Below are 19,111 nucleotides of genomic sequence, written 5' to 3' on the forward strand. Positions count from 1 at the left end.
GTAAACACACTAGCACCAGTTGTCAAGCAGTGGTGGGGAACAAACACAGACACAAAGACACACACAAACACATACACACACACACACATACACACACACAAATGACTGATTGGCTTGAGGCTATACTAGAAGACACTAGCCCAAGGTGCCACAGTGGGACTGAACCTGAGGCCAAGTGGTTGGGAAGCCAGATTCTTACCACACACTAACATGGAACTTTCAATTGGCAGCACTTGCGCAAACAAGCTGTCTGCAAATACACAGGGAATTTAGTAACAGAACTGAAACAAACAGATGAAGCCACTTACTGAACAACTGAGTTGAAGCATTCCGTATGGCCCAGGAAGGGGATTCAAAACCAGCAATGACCAACTTGACAGCTTCACTGATGTGTGCAAGAAGTCCAGTGTTAAGGTTATTGTCTCCAAACAGAACTTTGAGGATGTTCAAAGCATGAACCTGGTTCAGGTCCCGCTTCTCACATGTTGATGCAACTGGCACTGGCTGAGATGCTGTGGCAAACAGAGACTTCATAGAGTATGTCATGAGGTGTCCCTGCAAGAAAGGAATGGCAAATACTGATGTTTGAGGAGAACTGAGTAGATAAGAAAAATTGTAGAGGAAATAGAAACAAAGATACTCTCATACAACACAATGTTTCTTATAGGGGTAATTATGAGGATTTAAAAGAGGGCAAACAAATTTCTATGTTTAATACAAAATATTCTTCCATTTGACTCAACATATTTGTATGAAAAGGTATTTCTGCTTTAGAATATATAAAAATGAAATACATAAAGTTGTCTGAAAATGGAAAGTGGTCCATACCTTGACTTGACAAACGCACACCCCAGAATCAATGATCTTTATTTTTTTATCTTTCACTTGTTTCAGTCTCTGGACTGTGCCCCTGCTGGGACACTACCCTGGTTTAGCTGAACAAACCAACCCTAGTACTTATTTTAAGTCTGGTAATTATTTTATTGGTCTATTTTGCTGAATTGCTAGGTTATAGGGATGTAAACAAACCAACAGCACTTGTCATGCAGTGGAGGACAGACGCAAACAGACACACACACACAATGGGCTTCCACACAGTTTCCATCTGCCAAATTCACCCACAATGCATTGGTAGGCCGGGGGTGGGGGACTATGGTAGAAAATACTTTCCCAAGGTACCATGCAGTTGAAACTGAACCCCAAACCATGTGGTTGCAAAATGAGCTTCTTAACCACACACCCATGCCTGCACCGTGTCAATAAATATAACTAATGTTATTATAGGCTTTATTACTGTATGCATTTTACTTTCAGTTAAATAATATGTACTGTACATACAGTTTTGTAAACTTGTCTGAAGAAAGAATTATATGGATGCAAACTGTATTTTGTCAGTTTATAATAATAAATGCAAAATTTTGTCTGCCCATCTGTCCAGAACCCTTCTACTTCAGTCTACGTTTGCTCTACATGGACATATTATACCTTTTTGGAATCAGGATGATCCCAGGATTGAAAATCTGCCCTTCAGTTGGTACTTGAACATCCAGCATTGGGATCAGGTCTGGATGAGGATTTATTATATTCTGACAGTTGAAAATTCAAATTTTAAAAATCTCCAAAAATTTGTGAACTTACAAGACTGTCATTTAAACTGAATTTAAAGTAATACCATATTGTTAGGAGACCGAAAAATGCTTTATTATTATTGCTCTCTTTAGTTTTGGGATGCAGGTTCAATTAGCCCTCTACATGACCTAGCTGAAAAGTCCATACAGAGTGCAGCTTTTAAGCTAGCTACTAATAAAGCAGAAGTGTAACATATAAATAAACATAAGTATCACTGATATTTTGTTGGGGGTCTGGTATTTGTCAGTTTGAGAACTACTACACTAGTAAAGCACATTGAATGGGGAAACAGTTAGCTTCTTCAGACAAGCAGGGACCACTAATGCAGGTGTGTTACTTTAGAGAAATTTGATAAAGTGAAATAAATGACAGGAAAAATCTTACATTTTTAGTTTTCCTTTCACTAATGCAGATACACTGAACAATGATGGGGAGGCCTGCTGACCGACGGGTTATCGATACATCCAGTTCACCACTGTTTAAACTCTTTAGGATCTAGAAAAAGAAATGTAAAATTATAGAAAGAGATAGGTATGCTTATATGTGGAAATATGTGTACAAAGAGACAGAAGAGAAGGGAGAGAAAAAAGAACAAAGTTTGTGTGAATCTGAGAGGAGTGAGTGAGAGAAAGAGAGAGAGAGAGAGAGGAGCAGACAAAAAGACAGAACACAGTTAATAATTGTATTAAAAGAATAGTTCCTCACAAGATGTCCTGATTTTAAGTTAAACTAAACTTTCATATGTCAGAATTTATGACTTATTCAATGTTATTCTTTTAACCCTTTTGTTACTGTATTTATTTTGAGATGCTCTGTGTTTCTTTCAGTTAATTTTAAATATAACAAAGAATTTAGTAAAATATCTTAGTTACCATTAAGCTGGTGTTAAGAACAAGAATTGTGACTAAGGTTTGGTGGAAGATTTTAATTCAAGCACTTATGAAAACAAGACATTTGTACTACAGAGCCAGAGGCGGTTTCAGCAGGGTTGGTATCAAAAGGGTTAGTCAATATATCATCGGATATCAGTATTACTATGGTAACTATTTCATGATATCATCAACCACCATTACAGAGAGAAAGAGAGAGAGAATGAGAGAAACATAAAACTGTCTGATGTCAAAAAAGTCAGCATTGAATCAGGAATGCCAAATAGGCAGGACCAAAACAGCTGTGACAAAATGTCGTGACCCTTCCAATATTATTCCAATCACTAAAGTTCAAACTGATCATAACTCTGTTAATCATGACAGCTTGACTACAGGGATCTTAGGTACTAACTCTTCCTTGGGCTAAAATGTTAAAACAAATACACTGACATCTTCTACCATCACATGATCATACGACCACTTCTACTTCATTAGTAAGTATTATATAGACCATCCAACAACATGAAACTGTCTTAATTTACTAAAACCATCCTATCTATGCAAACATAATTAAATGAAAATATTGTTAAGTCAAGTGAAATCATAGCCGTGACTGATGCCATTGCTGCCTGACTGGCACCTGTGTCGGTGGCACATAAAAAGCACCATTCAAGCATGGTCAATGCCAAAGTTGCCTGACTGGCACCCATGCAGGTGGCACATAAAAAGCACCCACTACACTCTCGGAGTGGTTGTCAGGGAGATTCAGAGCGAAGGGCATCCAACTGTAGAAACCTTGCCAGATCAGATTGGAGCCTGGTGCAGCCTCCTGGCTTGCCAGTCCTCAGTCAAACTGTCCATCCCACACCAGCATGGAAAATGGACGTTAAATGATGATGATGATGACAAAAATGAAAGTAAAATGAAATAAAAGAATGAGAACTCACTTGGACCAGAACTTTTTCAGGAATAGAACTGGCACTGTGTTTAGTAGAAAGCAATGTCATACAGAAATCTATAAAACCTGAACGGCAGTTCTCAATGGCACCCTGCAATAGAAAGCAATGTATTCAGATTTAACCATGATATAAAGGTGTTTTTAAATGATATTGGGATTGTGGTGCATGCGTGTGTATGTGCATGTGTGTGTGTGTGTGTGTGTGTGTGTGTGTGTGTGTGTGTGTGCATCTGAGCTGTCTATACAATATCTTTTATCCTTTCTCTTTTAATTAATTCAGTCATTAGACTGTGGCCATACTGGGGCACCACCTTGAGGAATATATACTCAAATGTATTGACCCCAGTACTTTTCTTTTAAGCCTGGTACTTAGTCTATCAATTCTTTTGCCAAACTGCAAAGTTACAAGGACATAAACACACCAACACCAGCTGTCAAGCAGTGGAGGTGGGACACAGGCAGATATACACACACACACATTTATATATATGACAGGCTTCTTTCAGTTTCCACCTACCAAATCCACTCATCAGGATTTGGTTGGCCTGAGGCTATAGTAGAAGACACTTTCCCAAGGTGCCACACAGTAGGACTGAACCCAGAACCATGTGGTTGGGAGGCAAACTTCTTACCACACAGCCACGTCTGTGCCTATAAGTTAATTATATTATATGTGTGATACAGGGCTGAAAGCTTTAGACTCCAAGGATGGCTATGTGGTTAAGAAATTTGCTTCTCAACCACAAGGTTTCTGGTTCAGTCCTAGGGCATGGCACCTTCAGCAAGTGCCTTCTACTATAGCCCTGGGACAACCAAAGCCTTGTGAGTGGATTTATTTTGAAGAAACTGAAAGAAACCCATCGTGTGTGTATGTGTGTGTGAGTCCCCTTGTCTTGACATCTGATGATGGATGTGAATGAATGTCCTTCATTTTCAATATTTTGCAAAAACCTATCTGGCCTTGGGGAAATATTATCTTGCTTAGAAACAAGTAAGGGATCGATCCTAGTGCGTAACTGGTACTTAATTTATCGACCCTGAAAGGATGAAAGGCAAAGTTGACCTCAGCGGAATTTGAACTCAGAACGTAATGGCAGACGAAATACCACCTAAGCATTTCGCCCAGCATGCTAACGTTTCTGCCAGTTCGCCGCCTTCACTTACTTTTTCTATCTGTGACCTGACCTCATCACCTGTGCAGGCATACCATAGTGGTTACAGTACTGTGATAACTATTGAAACAGAGACGGTTAATAAGATACAATAGTTTTAAAGACCTGGTGGCTATATTTAGGTGAAGGCTGTGAAATGTTCAGAAAGGTGTACCAACCCGATGCCTACACTGGGTGAGGACTTTAACAAAAGTGTTGCTAATTTTCTGATACACCTCGAAGGATAGGGTAAGGTTTTTGGTGACGGTAGTGCTCCTCTTTTGATTCTTGTTCACCAAATTTACAATTTGGCCTAAGAGAGAAGAACTTTCCTGTAAAAAGATAAAAAAACATAGAGGTGAGGTAAAGAAGTGAAGGGGTTAATTAAGTAGATATTTTTTTTTTTCTGATACCCTAACAATTCTGAAAATCTGAAGAAAAGTGTGCAATGAAGATGGTTTGGAAGGTTGATCAATTTGGTGGCGAATGTTAACCTACCTTGAGGTTGATCCAGCACCAGGAAAGAAGAAACTGGTATTCGTTTGATAGAACCACAGACGCTTGGTAAGTGGCTTGGCTGTCACAAATGACATTCTCCAGAGCCACAGCTATGTCAGCAAAGGAAGGGCATGCAGCTGGAATGAGATAGAAAATTAGATTATTATTTTTGTGAGTTTAAATTATGAGAGACAAAAATAGGTGTGTTTACGTCGCCATAACTTAGTGGTTCGGCAAAAGAGACTGACAGAATAAGTCCTGGGGTCGATTTGCTCCACTGAAGGCAGTACTCCAGCATGGCCGCAGTCAAATGACTGAAACAAGTAAAAGAATAAGGTAAAAGTAACTCACTAGAATCTTGTCCACCTGATAATATGCACATGACGACATTAATGATGCGGATGGCTAAATTGATGATATATTCTAGGACTGATTGCCATGCAATGACCTCGTTATCTTCAACAGATTCGATGCAGTAGGGCAGACATTCTTCGATACAGCAAATGAGACCTAAAAGACAATGGAAGAAATAAAACAATAACAATGAACGAATTGTCATGATCAACCTGTGCCAATGTCACATAAAAAGCACCTATGTTGGTGCCACATAAAAAGCACCTGTGCCAGTGCCATGTAAAATACATTTGTGCCAGTGCTGCATGGAAAGTACCTGTGCTGGTGCCACATAAAAAGCACCCATGCTGGTGCCACATAAAGAGCTCCTGTGCCAGTGCCATGAAAAAATGGTTGGCATTAGGAAGGGCATCCAGTCATAGAAACCAAGCTAAAACGCTCAACTGGAACCTGATGCAGCTCTCCAGTTTGCCAACATGGAAAACAGGCATTAAATGATGATGATGATAATTATTATCATCATCGTCATCATTATTTAACATCCATTTTCCATGCCTGCATAGTTCAGAAAGAATTTGCTGAGGCAAATTTTCTACAGCTGGATGCCCTTGCTGTCACCAACTCTTACCCGTTTCCAAATAAGGTAATATTTCACCATGGCTAGACATGTTTTTCATTGAAAGAAACAAAAACTCTCATTTGTATGATGATGCTGCTCTTCTACAACCATCACATGATCTCAAGACAACAGTGCACATACACACACGACAGGTTCTTCCAGTTTTCATCTACCAAATCCACACAGTTGAGAAGCAAGCTTCTTAACTACACATTCATACCTGTACCTTATCATTATCAGAAAAAAAAACAAAACATTTAGCCATTAATATTAGTAAATAGAAGACGGCTGTGTGGTAAGTAGCTTGCTTACCAACCACATGGTTCCGGGTTCAGTCCCACTGCGTGGCACCTTGGGCAAGTGTCTCCTACTATAGCCTCGGGCCGACCAAAGCCTTGTGAGTGGATTTGGTAGACGAAAACTGAAAGAAGCCCATCATATATATGTATATATATATATATATATATATATATATATATATATATATATATATATATATATATATAGGAGAGAGAATAGTGATGTTGTAGGAGAGAAATGTGTTCGCATGGATGATGGTACGCTTGCATTAAATGAGGATGCAAAGAAAGAGGTCTGGAGATGCCACTACGATAGATTGCTTAATAAAGAGAATGAATGGGAGAAAGAGAGCCTGCCTTATGTCGACCCAATAGAGGGACCAGCTATCCGAGTTGATAGTACCAGGGTAGATAAAGCAATTAAGAGTATGAAGACCGGGAAAGCCCCCGGCCCATCAGGAATCACTGCAGAGATGCTCAAAATATCTGGCAGTGTTGGCTATAGCCTAGTCACCCGTATTACGAACCAGGTGATACACGAAGGAGTCATACCCTATGACTGGTGTAGCAGCATCATAGTCAACTGCTACAAAGGTAAAGGGGACGCTTTAGATACAAATAATTACAGAGGCATCAAGCTGTTAGATCAGGTTATGAAAGTTACAGAGAGGGTCATAGCCCAACTAATTAGGGAGCGAATCAATTTAGATGAGATGCAGTTTGGGTTCGTGCCAGGTAAAAGCACTACTGATGCCTTATTTCTAGTGAGACAGTTGCAAGAGAAATACCTAGCTAAGGATAAACCTCTGTACCTGGCTTTCGTTGACATGGAGAAAGCCTTTGACAGGGTCCCCCGATCCCTTATCTGGTGGTCAATGAGGAAACTTGGGATAGAAGAATGGCTAGTGAGAGCTGTGCGAGCCATGTACAGAGATGCTGCCAGTAAGGTGAGGGTTGGAAATGAGTACAGCAATGAATTCCGGGTAGAGGTAGGGGTCCACCAAGGTTCCGTCCTCAGCCCCCTATTATTTACCATAGTCCTCCAGGCAATCACAGAGGAGTTCAAGACAGGTTGCCCCTGGGAGCTCCTCTATGGTGATGACCTTGCCCTAATTACGGAGTCACTATCAGAACTAGAGGAGAAGTTTCAGGTGTGGAAGCAAGGTCTAGAATTGAAGGGCCTTAGAGTCAACCTAGCTAAAACCAAAATCCTAATAAGTAGGAAGGTAGATAAAACACAAACCCCTTCAGGTAGATGGCCCTGCTCAGTATGTAGAAAAGGAGTAGGTAGTAACTCTATAAGATGTACCCGGTGCAAGCTATGGACACATAAGAGGTGCAGCAACATCAAAGGCAGGTTAACTAGCAAGTTAGTTTTTGTTTGTGGCAGATGTTCAGGTGCAATAAAGACTGCAAACAAACAGGAAACAACTTCTATCTCATTCCAGGGTGAAAAACTAGAGGTAGTCGATAGCTTCCGCTATCTGGGCGACCAAGTTAGTAGTGGGGGTGGGTGCGCTGAAAGTGTAGCTGCTAGAATAAGAATAGCCTGGGCAAAGTTTAGAGAGCTCTTACCCCTGCTGGCGACAAAGGGACTCTCACTCAGAGTAAAAGGCAGACTGTATGACGCATGCGTACGAACAACCATGCTACATGGCAGTGAAACATGGGCTGTAACTGCTGAGGACATACGTAAGCTCGCAAGGAATGAAGCCAGTATGCTCCGTTGGATGTGTAATGTCAATGTGAATACCCGTCAGAGTGTAAGTATCTTGAGAGAAAAGCTGAACATTAGAAGCATCAGTTGTGGCGTGCAAGAGAGACGATTGCGCTGGTATGGACATGTGGTGAGAATGGAGGAGGATAGCTGCGTGAAAAAGTGCCACACCCTAACAGTTGAGGGAACCCGTGGAAGAGGTAGGCCCAGGAAGACCTGGGCTGAGGTGGTGAGGCAAGACCTTCGTACATTGGGCCTCACCGAGGCGATGACTACGGACCGAGACCTTTGGAAATGGGCTGTGCGTGAGAAGACCCGGCAAGCCAAGTAAGATCGTTGCCAGTGCCCCTGGACTGGTTCTTGTGCGGGTGGCCCATGAGATGCACCATTTTGAGCGTGGCCGTTGCCAGTACCGCCTGACTGGCTCCTGTAGGATTTTCGAGCGAGATCGTTGCCAGTGCCCCTGGACTGGCTTGTGCGGGTGGCACATAAAAGACACCATTTCGAGCGTGGCCATTTTCGTGCGGGTGACACGTAAAAGCACCCACTACACTCTCTGAGTGGTTGGCGTTAGGAAGGGCATCCAGCTGTAGAAACTCTGCCAAATCAGACTGGAGCCTGGTGTTGCCATCCGGTTTCACCAGTCCTCAGTCAAATCGTCCAACCCATGCTAGCATGGAAAGCGGACGTTAAACGATGATGACGATGATGATGATGTATGTATGCGTGTGTATATGTTGTGTATCTGTGTTTGTCCCCCCATCATCACTTGACAACCGATGCTGGTGAGTTTAGGTCCCTGTAACTTAGCGGTTCGGCAAAAGAGACTGATAGAATAAGTACTAGGCTTACAAAGAATAAGTCCTGGGGTCGATTTGATTCGACTAAAGGCAGTGCTCCAGCATGGCCGCAGTCAAATGACTGAAACAAGTAAAAGAATAAAAGAGCATAATAAAAAAAGAAGCAAGTTAATACCATGAAGAGATTTCTCTTTTGATGCAACCACAGGATTCTGTGTGGCAGCAGAGAGTCCAAGTTCTATCTGTTTCAATAAGGAACGCATGAAATACAGAGTACTGGGCAATTCAGAGGGTGTTGTCTCCTCAACTTCGTACATACGACTAACAGAATGGATTGTGAAGTATCTCTTCTGGTCAGCTATAACCCTGCAATGAAAACATAATGACACAGTGACTAATGTGTCTGGAAGTAAAAAAATATTAGTGTGGATGGAGTGAAATGTGATACATTGGAAGACAGAGGACTATTGGTTAGTGACTAAAAAGGAGGGCAGATGATGTAGCACATACTCACAGTCAGCCACATCCAATATAAGAACACATTAAGTATGATACATGGATGGTTATTCTAATTCAATACTACCTCAGTTGCACATACTGGATTTTTATTCAGTCAGGAAGCTAATCACAATATCAGTGAATGTTTCATTCACTGTTTCCTATATTGGAGGTGATGGATTCTCGCCTGATCATGTGGCTGGCTGTGAGTACATGCCACTGAAAAGACCCCCCAAAACACTAAAATTTTTATCTCTCTCCAATATTTATTGTGTTTTTAAAACAGCATGTCTATAAAAGATGTTATCTCAGGACAAATACTATAGTAACAGGCCTAGCAACAGTGTATATGCATTAAGTATGATATATGGATGGCTATTTTAATCTAGAACTAGTATTATTATGTTCTCAACATGAAGAAGGGAGTGAAAGTGCAGAGTGGATAAGGTGTTGGGCTAGGTCTTCATGGAGTGTATGATCAAATCCATTCAAAACACTTTATTCTATACTATTTCAGTTCAATTAGGTGTTGGGAATAGGTTCCAGGTCATCTGGCATTATTACTTCAAAAGAATGGTTTCTTATCCAGAGAAGATTCATCTGCTTATCCTCATGAAAGCAGAATTAAGTACTAACCCTTAAAAAGCCATCAGGGATTAGAAAGGATTTACATTTACTGGGTTTATCACATAAACTAGATGAGTGATGAAACTTCCTCCTAGATAAGTTGTCAGTCTGCTACAGAGAACATTTTCGTGCCCCTGGACTGGTTCTTGTGCGGGTGGCACATGAGATGCACCATTTTGAGCGTGGCCGTTGCCAGTACCGCCTGACTGGCTCCTGTAGGATTTTCGAGCGAGATCGTTGCCAGTGCCCCTGGACTGGCTTGTGCGGGTGGCACATAAAAGACACCATTTCGAGCGTGGCCGTTTTCGTGCGGGTGACACGTAAAAGCACCCACTACACTCTCTGAGTGGTTGGCGTTAGGAAGGGCATCCAGCTGTAGAAACTCTGCCAAATCAGACTGGAGCCTGGTGTTGCCATCCGGTTTCACCAGTCCTCAGTCAAATCGTCCAACCCATGCTAGCATGGAAAGCGGACGTTAAACGATGATGATGATGATGATGAAGTAAACCAACCTATAAAGAACAAATTAATTACCATATTTTCTCATGTATAAATCACATCCCTAATGTACTGTTAAATTTTGGAACAAAATTTTTTCCCTTCACAGTTTTAACTTTTCCCTGTGTATAAGTCACATTCCAGTTTTTTTGCTGTTAAAATTAAGCATGAAATAGTGTGACTTATGAGCAAATATAGTAAGTGTCTTCCCACAACAAAAGTTAATTTGAACTTTCGATCTATGAGATGATAGTTTAATGCTGTAAGTATTAAGCTATTTTATTTCTTAATTAATCATGTAAGAGTTTGGCTGAAATGTTCTATTCAAAGTCGGATTAAAGTCTTAAATATCAAAGAACCAAATCATTCAGTATGGTTCACTATAATATTAGCAACCACTCGTGTAAATAAAAGATGATGACAGTATATTATTACTCACTTGCAGAAGACCAACTTGCAAAGCAAACTACCACTGAGACAATCTGGATGCCGAGGACTGTTACACAAACAAAGAGCTTCACTTAGAAGGTGGGCTGGAAGATTTTTCTTTGAACTTGACAGATATTTAGGGCTCCAGTCAAAATATTTCTCTAATACATCTGCAGCAAGTTCTCTTACCTAAAAAAGAAACAGAAGCATCTATCTTTATATATAGTTCCTGGATGTGATTCATTAATATTTACTCTCAATACAAATGGTGGAATAGCAGTAACCATAAAAGACTAGACAATTTCTGTCTTACAGTTTTGTGTTAATGTTCACAGTTCAAATCCAGCAGGAATTTACTATGTCTTTGGGGGTCAACAGCAAACTATTAGAAAATCAATTCAACCAACAAGTCTTCTATTTTTTATTCTTTTACTAGTTTCAGTCATTGGACCGTGGCCATGCTGGGGCACTGCCTTGAAGGATTTTTAGGCAAGTAAATCACCTCCCAGTACTTATTTCTTTTTTTAAGCTGGTACTTATCCTATCAGTCTTTTTTACTGAACTGCCAATTTAGGGGAATGTAAACAAACCAACACCAGTTGTCAAGTGGTGAGGGGATAAACACAAACACACATACATGTGTGTATGTGTCTTTGTGCCTGTGTTTGTCCCCAATGCTACCAATTAACAACTGGTGTTGGTTTGTTTATGTCCCTGTAGCATAGCAGTTCGGCAGAGGAGATCAACAGAATAAGTACCAGACTGTAAAAATAAGTGTCTATTTGACTACAACCCTACAAGTCACAGTCTAATGACTGAAACAAGTAAAAAATAAAAGAATTATACCAGAAAGTTATGAAGATGCATGGTTCTCTAACGTGAAGAGTTAAATATATCCATACACTAACTAGGGAGATATGTTATATATCATCATCATCATCGTTTAACGTCCACTTTCCATGCTAGCATGGGTTGGACGATTTGACTGAGGACTGGTGAACCAGATGGCTACACCAGGCTCCAATCTGATTTGGCAGTGTTTCTACAGCTGGATGCCTTTCCTAACGCCAACCACTCCGAGAGTGTAGTGGGTGCTTTTACGTGCCACCGGCACGAAGGCCAGTCAGGCGGTAATCGCAACGGCCACGCTCAGAATAGTGTATTTTACGTGCCACCTGAACAGGAGCCAGTCCAGCAGCACTGGCAATGATCTCACTCGAGTGATTTTTCACATGCCACCAGCACAAGTGCCAGGAACGCGAAGCTGTGGCACAAGTGCCAAGAAAGCGACGCTGGTAACAATCGGTACAAAAGAAGTCATTCACTAATCAAAATGAATGAAAATGTGCTTACCTCATCAGCGCCATCTAAGATACAAAGTAATATAGACACAAATGACATTGACGATGTAAAGTCCCATAACTCTTTTTCTTGCTGAGCAAAAGTAATCAATTTTTTCAAAGAATCTGAAAAAAAAAAAATAAAAAAAAAAAAAAATGAAGGGAAAAATTAATTAATTAAAATTAAAAGCATCGTTTAAGTTATCTCAGAGTTATACTTCTTTGGCAAGTGACTTGGTCTGAGATTGTGTGTTGAAACATTGTAGATGAACAATTCTAGCCTGATCAAGTCAAAGTGTAACTAAATTTTAGACATAAGAAAAGTTAATACAACAATTTTAGTGTGTTTTTAAACAGCTAAAATGTAATTAACTAATCACATATTTAGCAACTGGGAATATAAAAACCCACCGAAAAAAGAACATACAAAATGCATGCTAACTTGCTCCCATCATTTCTAACACATTGTCCAAGGTAGCAAAGAATAGCAAATTAAACCAACTTTGGTGCTTGACTAGTATTTATTTTACGAACATCAATCCCTGGAAGAATGAAAGCATAGTTGATCCCGACAGGATTTCAACAGAAAAAGCCACAACTAAATACTTCTCTCTTTTTATGTACTATTTGTAATAGTATTGACAATAATGGATCTCCACACTAAAGTGATTCATGATTTTTCTAGAGAAAGATAGACCAGTGATTTCCTGCTGATTTCTACCAGTCTATTTTCAGTTTACTCTGCTAGTCTCCAACTTTCCAAAAATTATATTTGAAGCAGAGGGTCCGTTTAATCACAAGAAAGGGGGACAGGTTCACATGACATCAGAGCATGTCCACACACCAGTGGGTCTATGTGACACATGCTTAGGGGACAGGTTCACATGACATCAGAGCATGTCCACACACCAGTGGGTCTATGTGACACATGCTTAGGGGATAGGTTCACATGACATCAGAGCATGTCCACACACCAGTGGGTCTATGTGACACATGCTTAGGGGACAGCTCTTTTCCAAGTCCCGTATGCTTTACTCACAGGACTTTGACAAGCACTACTAATCTCAGGGGAGGTCAGAGTAGGTCAGATAGTAGTGGTGACTAAAAGCTCACTCCATACTCTTCAAAACTCCTGAACTTTCAGACTGACACCTTAACCACTAGGACTAAGTACCACAAAGTATTTAATCCACTTCTCAATCATTCTTACTACTGCCTTTATATACCATTTGATACTGAATTCTAGCAGAAGCACAAGGTTACAAATCAGAGGACAGTGGAGAATTGCTTGTAACATCTGTTCACTAATGGTAGGAAACTCTCAAGAGAGTTACACAGCAGAAGACTGCCTAAATTCATGGGTTTTGAAACAGGATTCCATGAACTACCTATCACACCCTACCACATTGCATTTTACTACACCACACTTTACCACAGTATATACCACCACACTCAGCTACAGTCCACCACTTTTATATTACAGTCCATAACACCTAACACTATAACACTGCCTCTTCTGTCTCCTTAAAATGTTGATCAACTCCATGTCATTAGTATATTATAGAAGAGATGACTGGCACTACTTAACAACCAATGCTATAACAAGTTAGTTACTTGCCCAGATAATAAAATTTCATGGACAAGCAACAAATCTGTCTCTGGAAAGATGTTGATCTATTCACAGGTAATTTGCCCTGCTTAAAGAATTGAACCCAATATTAAAAGCTGATGAATCACTCATCAATTCCACATTGCAGTTATTATTGTTGTTGTTGTTTATGGAGATGAATTATATACCACCACATGTGGTGCCTACTTAAAGCTAGTCAAGGAGGAAGCCTTTATGTGATCCTGCAGCACACTAGAAATATTATCCAAGTTCCTGAATGTGCACCGCTGAGATTGTGGTGCATCTTTTATGCAGTCAAATACATCAGAAAGAAAAATGAAATTGCTTCATACCTACAAAAGATTTCCTTTTGTAACTAAGATCAGGCAGAACAAATACTTCATAGATGACATTCAGTATTTCCAAACACATCTTGCGTCGCTGGAAGTTTGAACCAGGGACAAGGTTTTCAGTGCACAACCTGTGTAACCAGTCCACAAATTCAATGGAATGATCTGAGCAATTAGAAAAATTAAAATAAAAGAAATAGAAACATGAAATAAGTAGAAACATTTACACTGTCATTGCTGAATCACTTTGATGTTACATGAAAGTGTTTAATAAATAGATTTGAAATACTGTAATTAAAAAGATGTTTACCAATTGAGCTCAAATTTTGAGTTTTCATCAAAGAGGAGCAACTGTCTCTGATTCTAATCAGCAATTTCTTCAGTGCTGAGACCAGATTCTGTCGAAATGGGGCTGAATCAATATTCAAGTTGACAGGAAGAGCTTCCATCAGCAGTTTAGACTCCAGAGAATGAAGCATTTCTACAAGAATCCAGTGAATAAATTAGGTTTGAAATTTAATATAAGAGTGTGACAAAGAAAATTTTGGCACAAGGCAAAGAAAATATTACTGTTCTGATCAAGCGAAAGAATCTTTTCAAATTTGGTGATGATGGAAGTATGACCAGCAGACAAAACCAAATTAAATTATTGATAGGATGTATGAAAAGTAGGTGAAATGTTAAGTAAAAAAACCTGGTTTCTACAGCTGGATGCCCTTCTTAATGCCAATCATTTTACAGAGTGTAGTGGGAGCTTTTTACACTGGTACAGATACTCTTTACGTAGCACCAGAACAGGTGCTTTTTGCATGACACTGGCACAATATTGAAGTCAGATGCATAAGATACTAAAGTAGGTATCATAAAAAATGCTATCCTGGTTCTCACTCTACTCTCTGCACTAACTACAAAAGATGCCCTTGTGTAATACCTGAAGGAATCTTTCATTTTCCCATCTCCCAAACTGCAGTTGATCCTTCTGGTCTCTTGTTGAAAGAATCTGTACCAGTTTTGTAGAATTCACTTTTCTTCTACTATCTAGCCCCTTTCTCTACCTTTTCTATAATAATGGATTCTGTTTCTAAAAGCTGGTTGGTCTTCGATTAACTACCCTCAGATACACCTTGCCAACTCCTTTCTCCTCTTTTCATCACTTATGCTGTTTTCCCTCCCACCAAGTCCTGTATTAACCCTTAAACTTAGTTCTTCTTTCCCAGAACATTGGCCTTCTGGAATCTTTTCCTGTTTATGTTTTTCCTGCAAGTATTAACTATAAAAAAAAATACTGGTTCAAGTGGAACATTACTGGCATCAATGTCACCATTGAAAGCTCCCATAGTTTCCCCTCCGTTAAATTTCACTCAGATAATGAACTTATAACCATCGATTCGAGAGCTTCTATATATGTAGCGACTTGATATTGTTAAATAAAAACATTAAATAAATGGTCTAAGTTATTAATCTCAAATGTTAACTCCAAATTAATCGCACAATCGTACATCATCATTATTTAAAGTCCGTTTTCCATGCTGTAATTGTTATATTTTATTCAGAAAAGAAAAGCCGAAGCGAGATGTGGACATTGATCTCATTTGAACAGACATACTCGTTTTATAATTTTGCAGCCACTCTTCGAAGCTAGCATAGGCAGCACAATTTGTTCATTTGTTTTTACCAAACTCGGTCATGAGAAGCAAGGGCAATAACTGTTGTTAAACAGCCACGCTAAGATAAACAGAGTTCTGTACCTTGAAATGCTGCTGAAGTACACGTTCCCTTTTCAATAGTACTCCTCACCCCATATCAACATGGCCATCGCACCTGCACACCTTAGCTGCTACTTTTAATATCTAGCTGCACCCTCAGGTCACTTGTGTTCTGCCTTTCATATAAGTTAACGTAACTTACGAGTGTGTGTGTGTGTACTTGTAAGCATGCATGGGTAACATTTAACAATGTTATGTCTGTATCAACACGACAACGTCCGGCTGAATGTTACATACAGGCATGGAATGTATAATAACGAACCATGTAGATCCTATGAACACTTATAGATCTGTGCACAGATACCTTTTATATACACTCATGCGCAAACATTTACATATGCACATATGTTCACAAGTGAAATCTTTACAATACAATACTCTCATTCACATTTATATGTACAAATACACTCGTGTGTGTGTGTGTGTGTAAGTATTTATAGTTATTAATGCTTGTTTCTACATTGAGTTATAATAAAATTTAACAATAAACTGAAGGATTACTTAATACTTTTTGACAGTCTGAAGAAGGTTAGCAGGTCAAAATTTTGAAGGCACTGTTACAACAATTCTTGTCAATGTATAATACACACACACACACACACACATACACACACACACACACAAACACACGCGTGCGTGCAAATATACATTCATAGAGAAGAAATATCAAAACAGTACCAGCTTTTTTTGCAGAGCTGCAGAGAAGAGTGAGTGCATCTAGCCTCAAAGGAGCACTTTCGGAACAGAGAGCTTCACGGAGTAAAGTTTCATTCTGTTAAAAAGAGAGAAAATGGTAGATGCCATCATTTAGGGTATATATATATATATATATATATATATATATATATATATATATTGTATTTTAACATGTACAAGGAACCCTTTTTTGTCAAACATTAGGTTAAAAAAATATAGGAATTTCTAATACATGGATAGTATTCTAATCTTTTACAAAACCTTTTTTCCAAATTTTAAGCTACCCAAAATTAGGGGATTCCTTATACACGTTAAAATGCGGTATATATATATATATATATGGAACGATGCAGCACGGAATTTTGCCAGTGAACAGGTTGCGGTCTCAAAGAGACGAAAATATTTTGACAAATTAAATTTAAACGTTGAAGTGAATCTAACGGCATTTGTGTGTTTTTAAATGGTTTATAAACACCTTCCATGCTGCAATTGTTTTTGTTTCAGCACACAATCTCAGATCAGCTCATTTGCTATGCAAGTACATCTCCATAATATATATATATATATATATATATATATATATATATATATATATATATATATATATATATATATATATAATAATAATAATAATAATTAATAATATTAGGATAAGAAAAATTTTAGAAATTTTTACTACCAATGGCCTAGCTATTCCTTCTAGCATGCTAGGTATCCTATAATTGATACCTCTCATATGTTTAAATGTACACTGTATATATATATATATATATATATAGGAACAGGTATGTACGTATATTTAAGAAGCTAGTTTCTTAACCATGAAGTCTTGGGTTCAATCCTATCATGCAGACCTTGAGTAAGTGTCTTTTACTATTGCCCTACTATGTGTTTGGTGTGTGTGTGTGTGTGTGTGTGTGTGTGTGTGTGTGTGCACATAGGTATGTATACATATAACTTGTCAAATGCTGTGTTGTGGGACTGAACCCAAAACCATGTGGTTGCAAAATTGAGCTTCTTAACCATACAAACATATCTGTACCTTGTCAACAAATATGTCTTTTCTTATAGTATATACATATATACTTTAGATGGGTAAAATTAAGCGTTTTGTAGGAAAACAAAAAACAACAACCAAATATTTCTGTATATGAGAAAATACATGGAGTAAATTACTACAATGTAGAAAATGAGACAGCAAAAAGAATTAATGTCAACATTTCTATAGAAGAATAGGGTAAAAAATAAAAGATTTGATGCCTTTAAGTCTGCCCACTTGGAGGCCACTTCAGATCGTTGAATACTGACTTCCTCTCTGACCTTTCTTAAGTGGGTGATAGAGTCTCAACAACAATAATGATAATCTTTTTTATTTTGGCACAAGTCCAGCAATTTGAGGGGAGGGAGAACAAGCCAATTAGAATAATAATAATGCTAATATTTGTTGTTGCTGCTGTAACCACCACCACCATCTCCTCTACTACATATATACATACATACACATACATCATCATCATCAGCATCATCATCGTTTAACGTCCGCTTTCCATGCTAGCATGAGTTGGACGATTTGACTGAGGACTGGTGAACCAGATGGCTGCACCAAGTTCCAATCTGATTTGGCAGAGTTTCTACAGCTGGATGCCCTTCCTAACGCCAACCACTCCAAGAGTGTAGTGGGTGCCTTTTACGTGCCAGTCAGGCAGTACTGGCAACGGCCACACACACATATATATATTATATATATATATATATATATATATATATATATATATATATATATATACATACATACAAACAAACACACACATCTATTATGTACAGTTGGTGACTACCAAAATCCACTCAGAAGGCTTTGGTTGGCCTAGGACTAGTAGTAGAAGACATTTGTCCAAGGTGCCATGTAACAGGATTGAAACCAAGGCCAGATGGTTAGGGAGCAAACTTCTAAAACAACATGTCCATTCTTGTGCCTGTGCAGGAGTAAATTTTAGTCAACTATGACCTTCCTACAAAATACACAACCTCCTGTCCAGTCTTTATCAGTTTTTAAGAGTCAGTCGTGACTAATTAAAGAGGAGAAAGGTCAAACCTGTTATTTCTCATAAAGGATGGAGTCATTTATTCTGTGTTACATTGACCATAGAAACCTTCACAAGAGGCTGATTCATTACTGAACACATACATACATACATGCGTGCACACACACACGCACACACACACACACTTCTTTCTCAGTTAGAAATTCTCAAACATATTGACTAAGCTAGAGAATTTGCAGCTGTTGAAAACATTATGTATCAAATTGACTTGGATTATAGCTATATTGCAGATTTTCATAGATCTAAAAACCAAGATCATCATCATCATCAAATCGTCCAACCCATGCTAGCATGGAAAGTGG

At 38.9% G+C, this 19,111-nt stretch overlaps 1 protein-coding gene across 1 annotated transcript in view; it reads right to left on the reverse strand.

Moving 5' to 3' along the window:
* The window catches only part of LOC106875370 (tRNA (32-2'-O)-methyltransferase regulator THADA), a 72,903-nt gene that overhangs the window by 18,106 nt on the left and 35,686 nt on the right, over positions 1-19,111 (reverse strand). The window contains exons 13-24 of the mRNA XM_014923467.3: positions 16,690-16,783; positions 14,556-14,726; positions 14,249-14,410; positions 12,300-12,412; positions 10,957-11,135; positions 9,070-9,260; positions 5,457-5,615; positions 5,106-5,242; positions 4,787-4,939; positions 3,446-3,547; positions 2,014-2,124; positions 309-555 (exon numbers count right to left, since the gene is read on the reverse strand). Coding sequence (XP_014778953.2) covers positions 309-555; positions 2,014-2,124; positions 3,446-3,547; positions 4,787-4,939; positions 5,106-5,242; positions 5,457-5,615; positions 9,070-9,260; positions 10,957-11,135; positions 12,300-12,412; positions 14,249-14,410; positions 14,556-14,726; positions 16,690-16,783 — 1,819 coding nt within the window. The remainder of the gene's footprint in view (positions 1-308; positions 556-2,013; positions 2,125-3,445; positions 3,548-4,786; positions 4,940-5,105; positions 5,243-5,456; positions 5,616-9,069; positions 9,261-10,956; positions 11,136-12,299; positions 12,413-14,248; positions 14,411-14,555; positions 14,727-16,689; positions 16,784-19,111) is intronic.

This window comes from Octopus bimaculoides, chromosome 4 (assembly GCF_046866305.1).
Source record: "Octopus bimaculoides isolate indiv1 chromosome 4, ASM4686630v1, whole genome shotgun sequence".
Taxonomy (NCBI): Eukaryota; Metazoa; Mollusca; class Cephalopoda; order Octopoda; family Octopodidae; genus Octopus; species Octopus bimaculoides.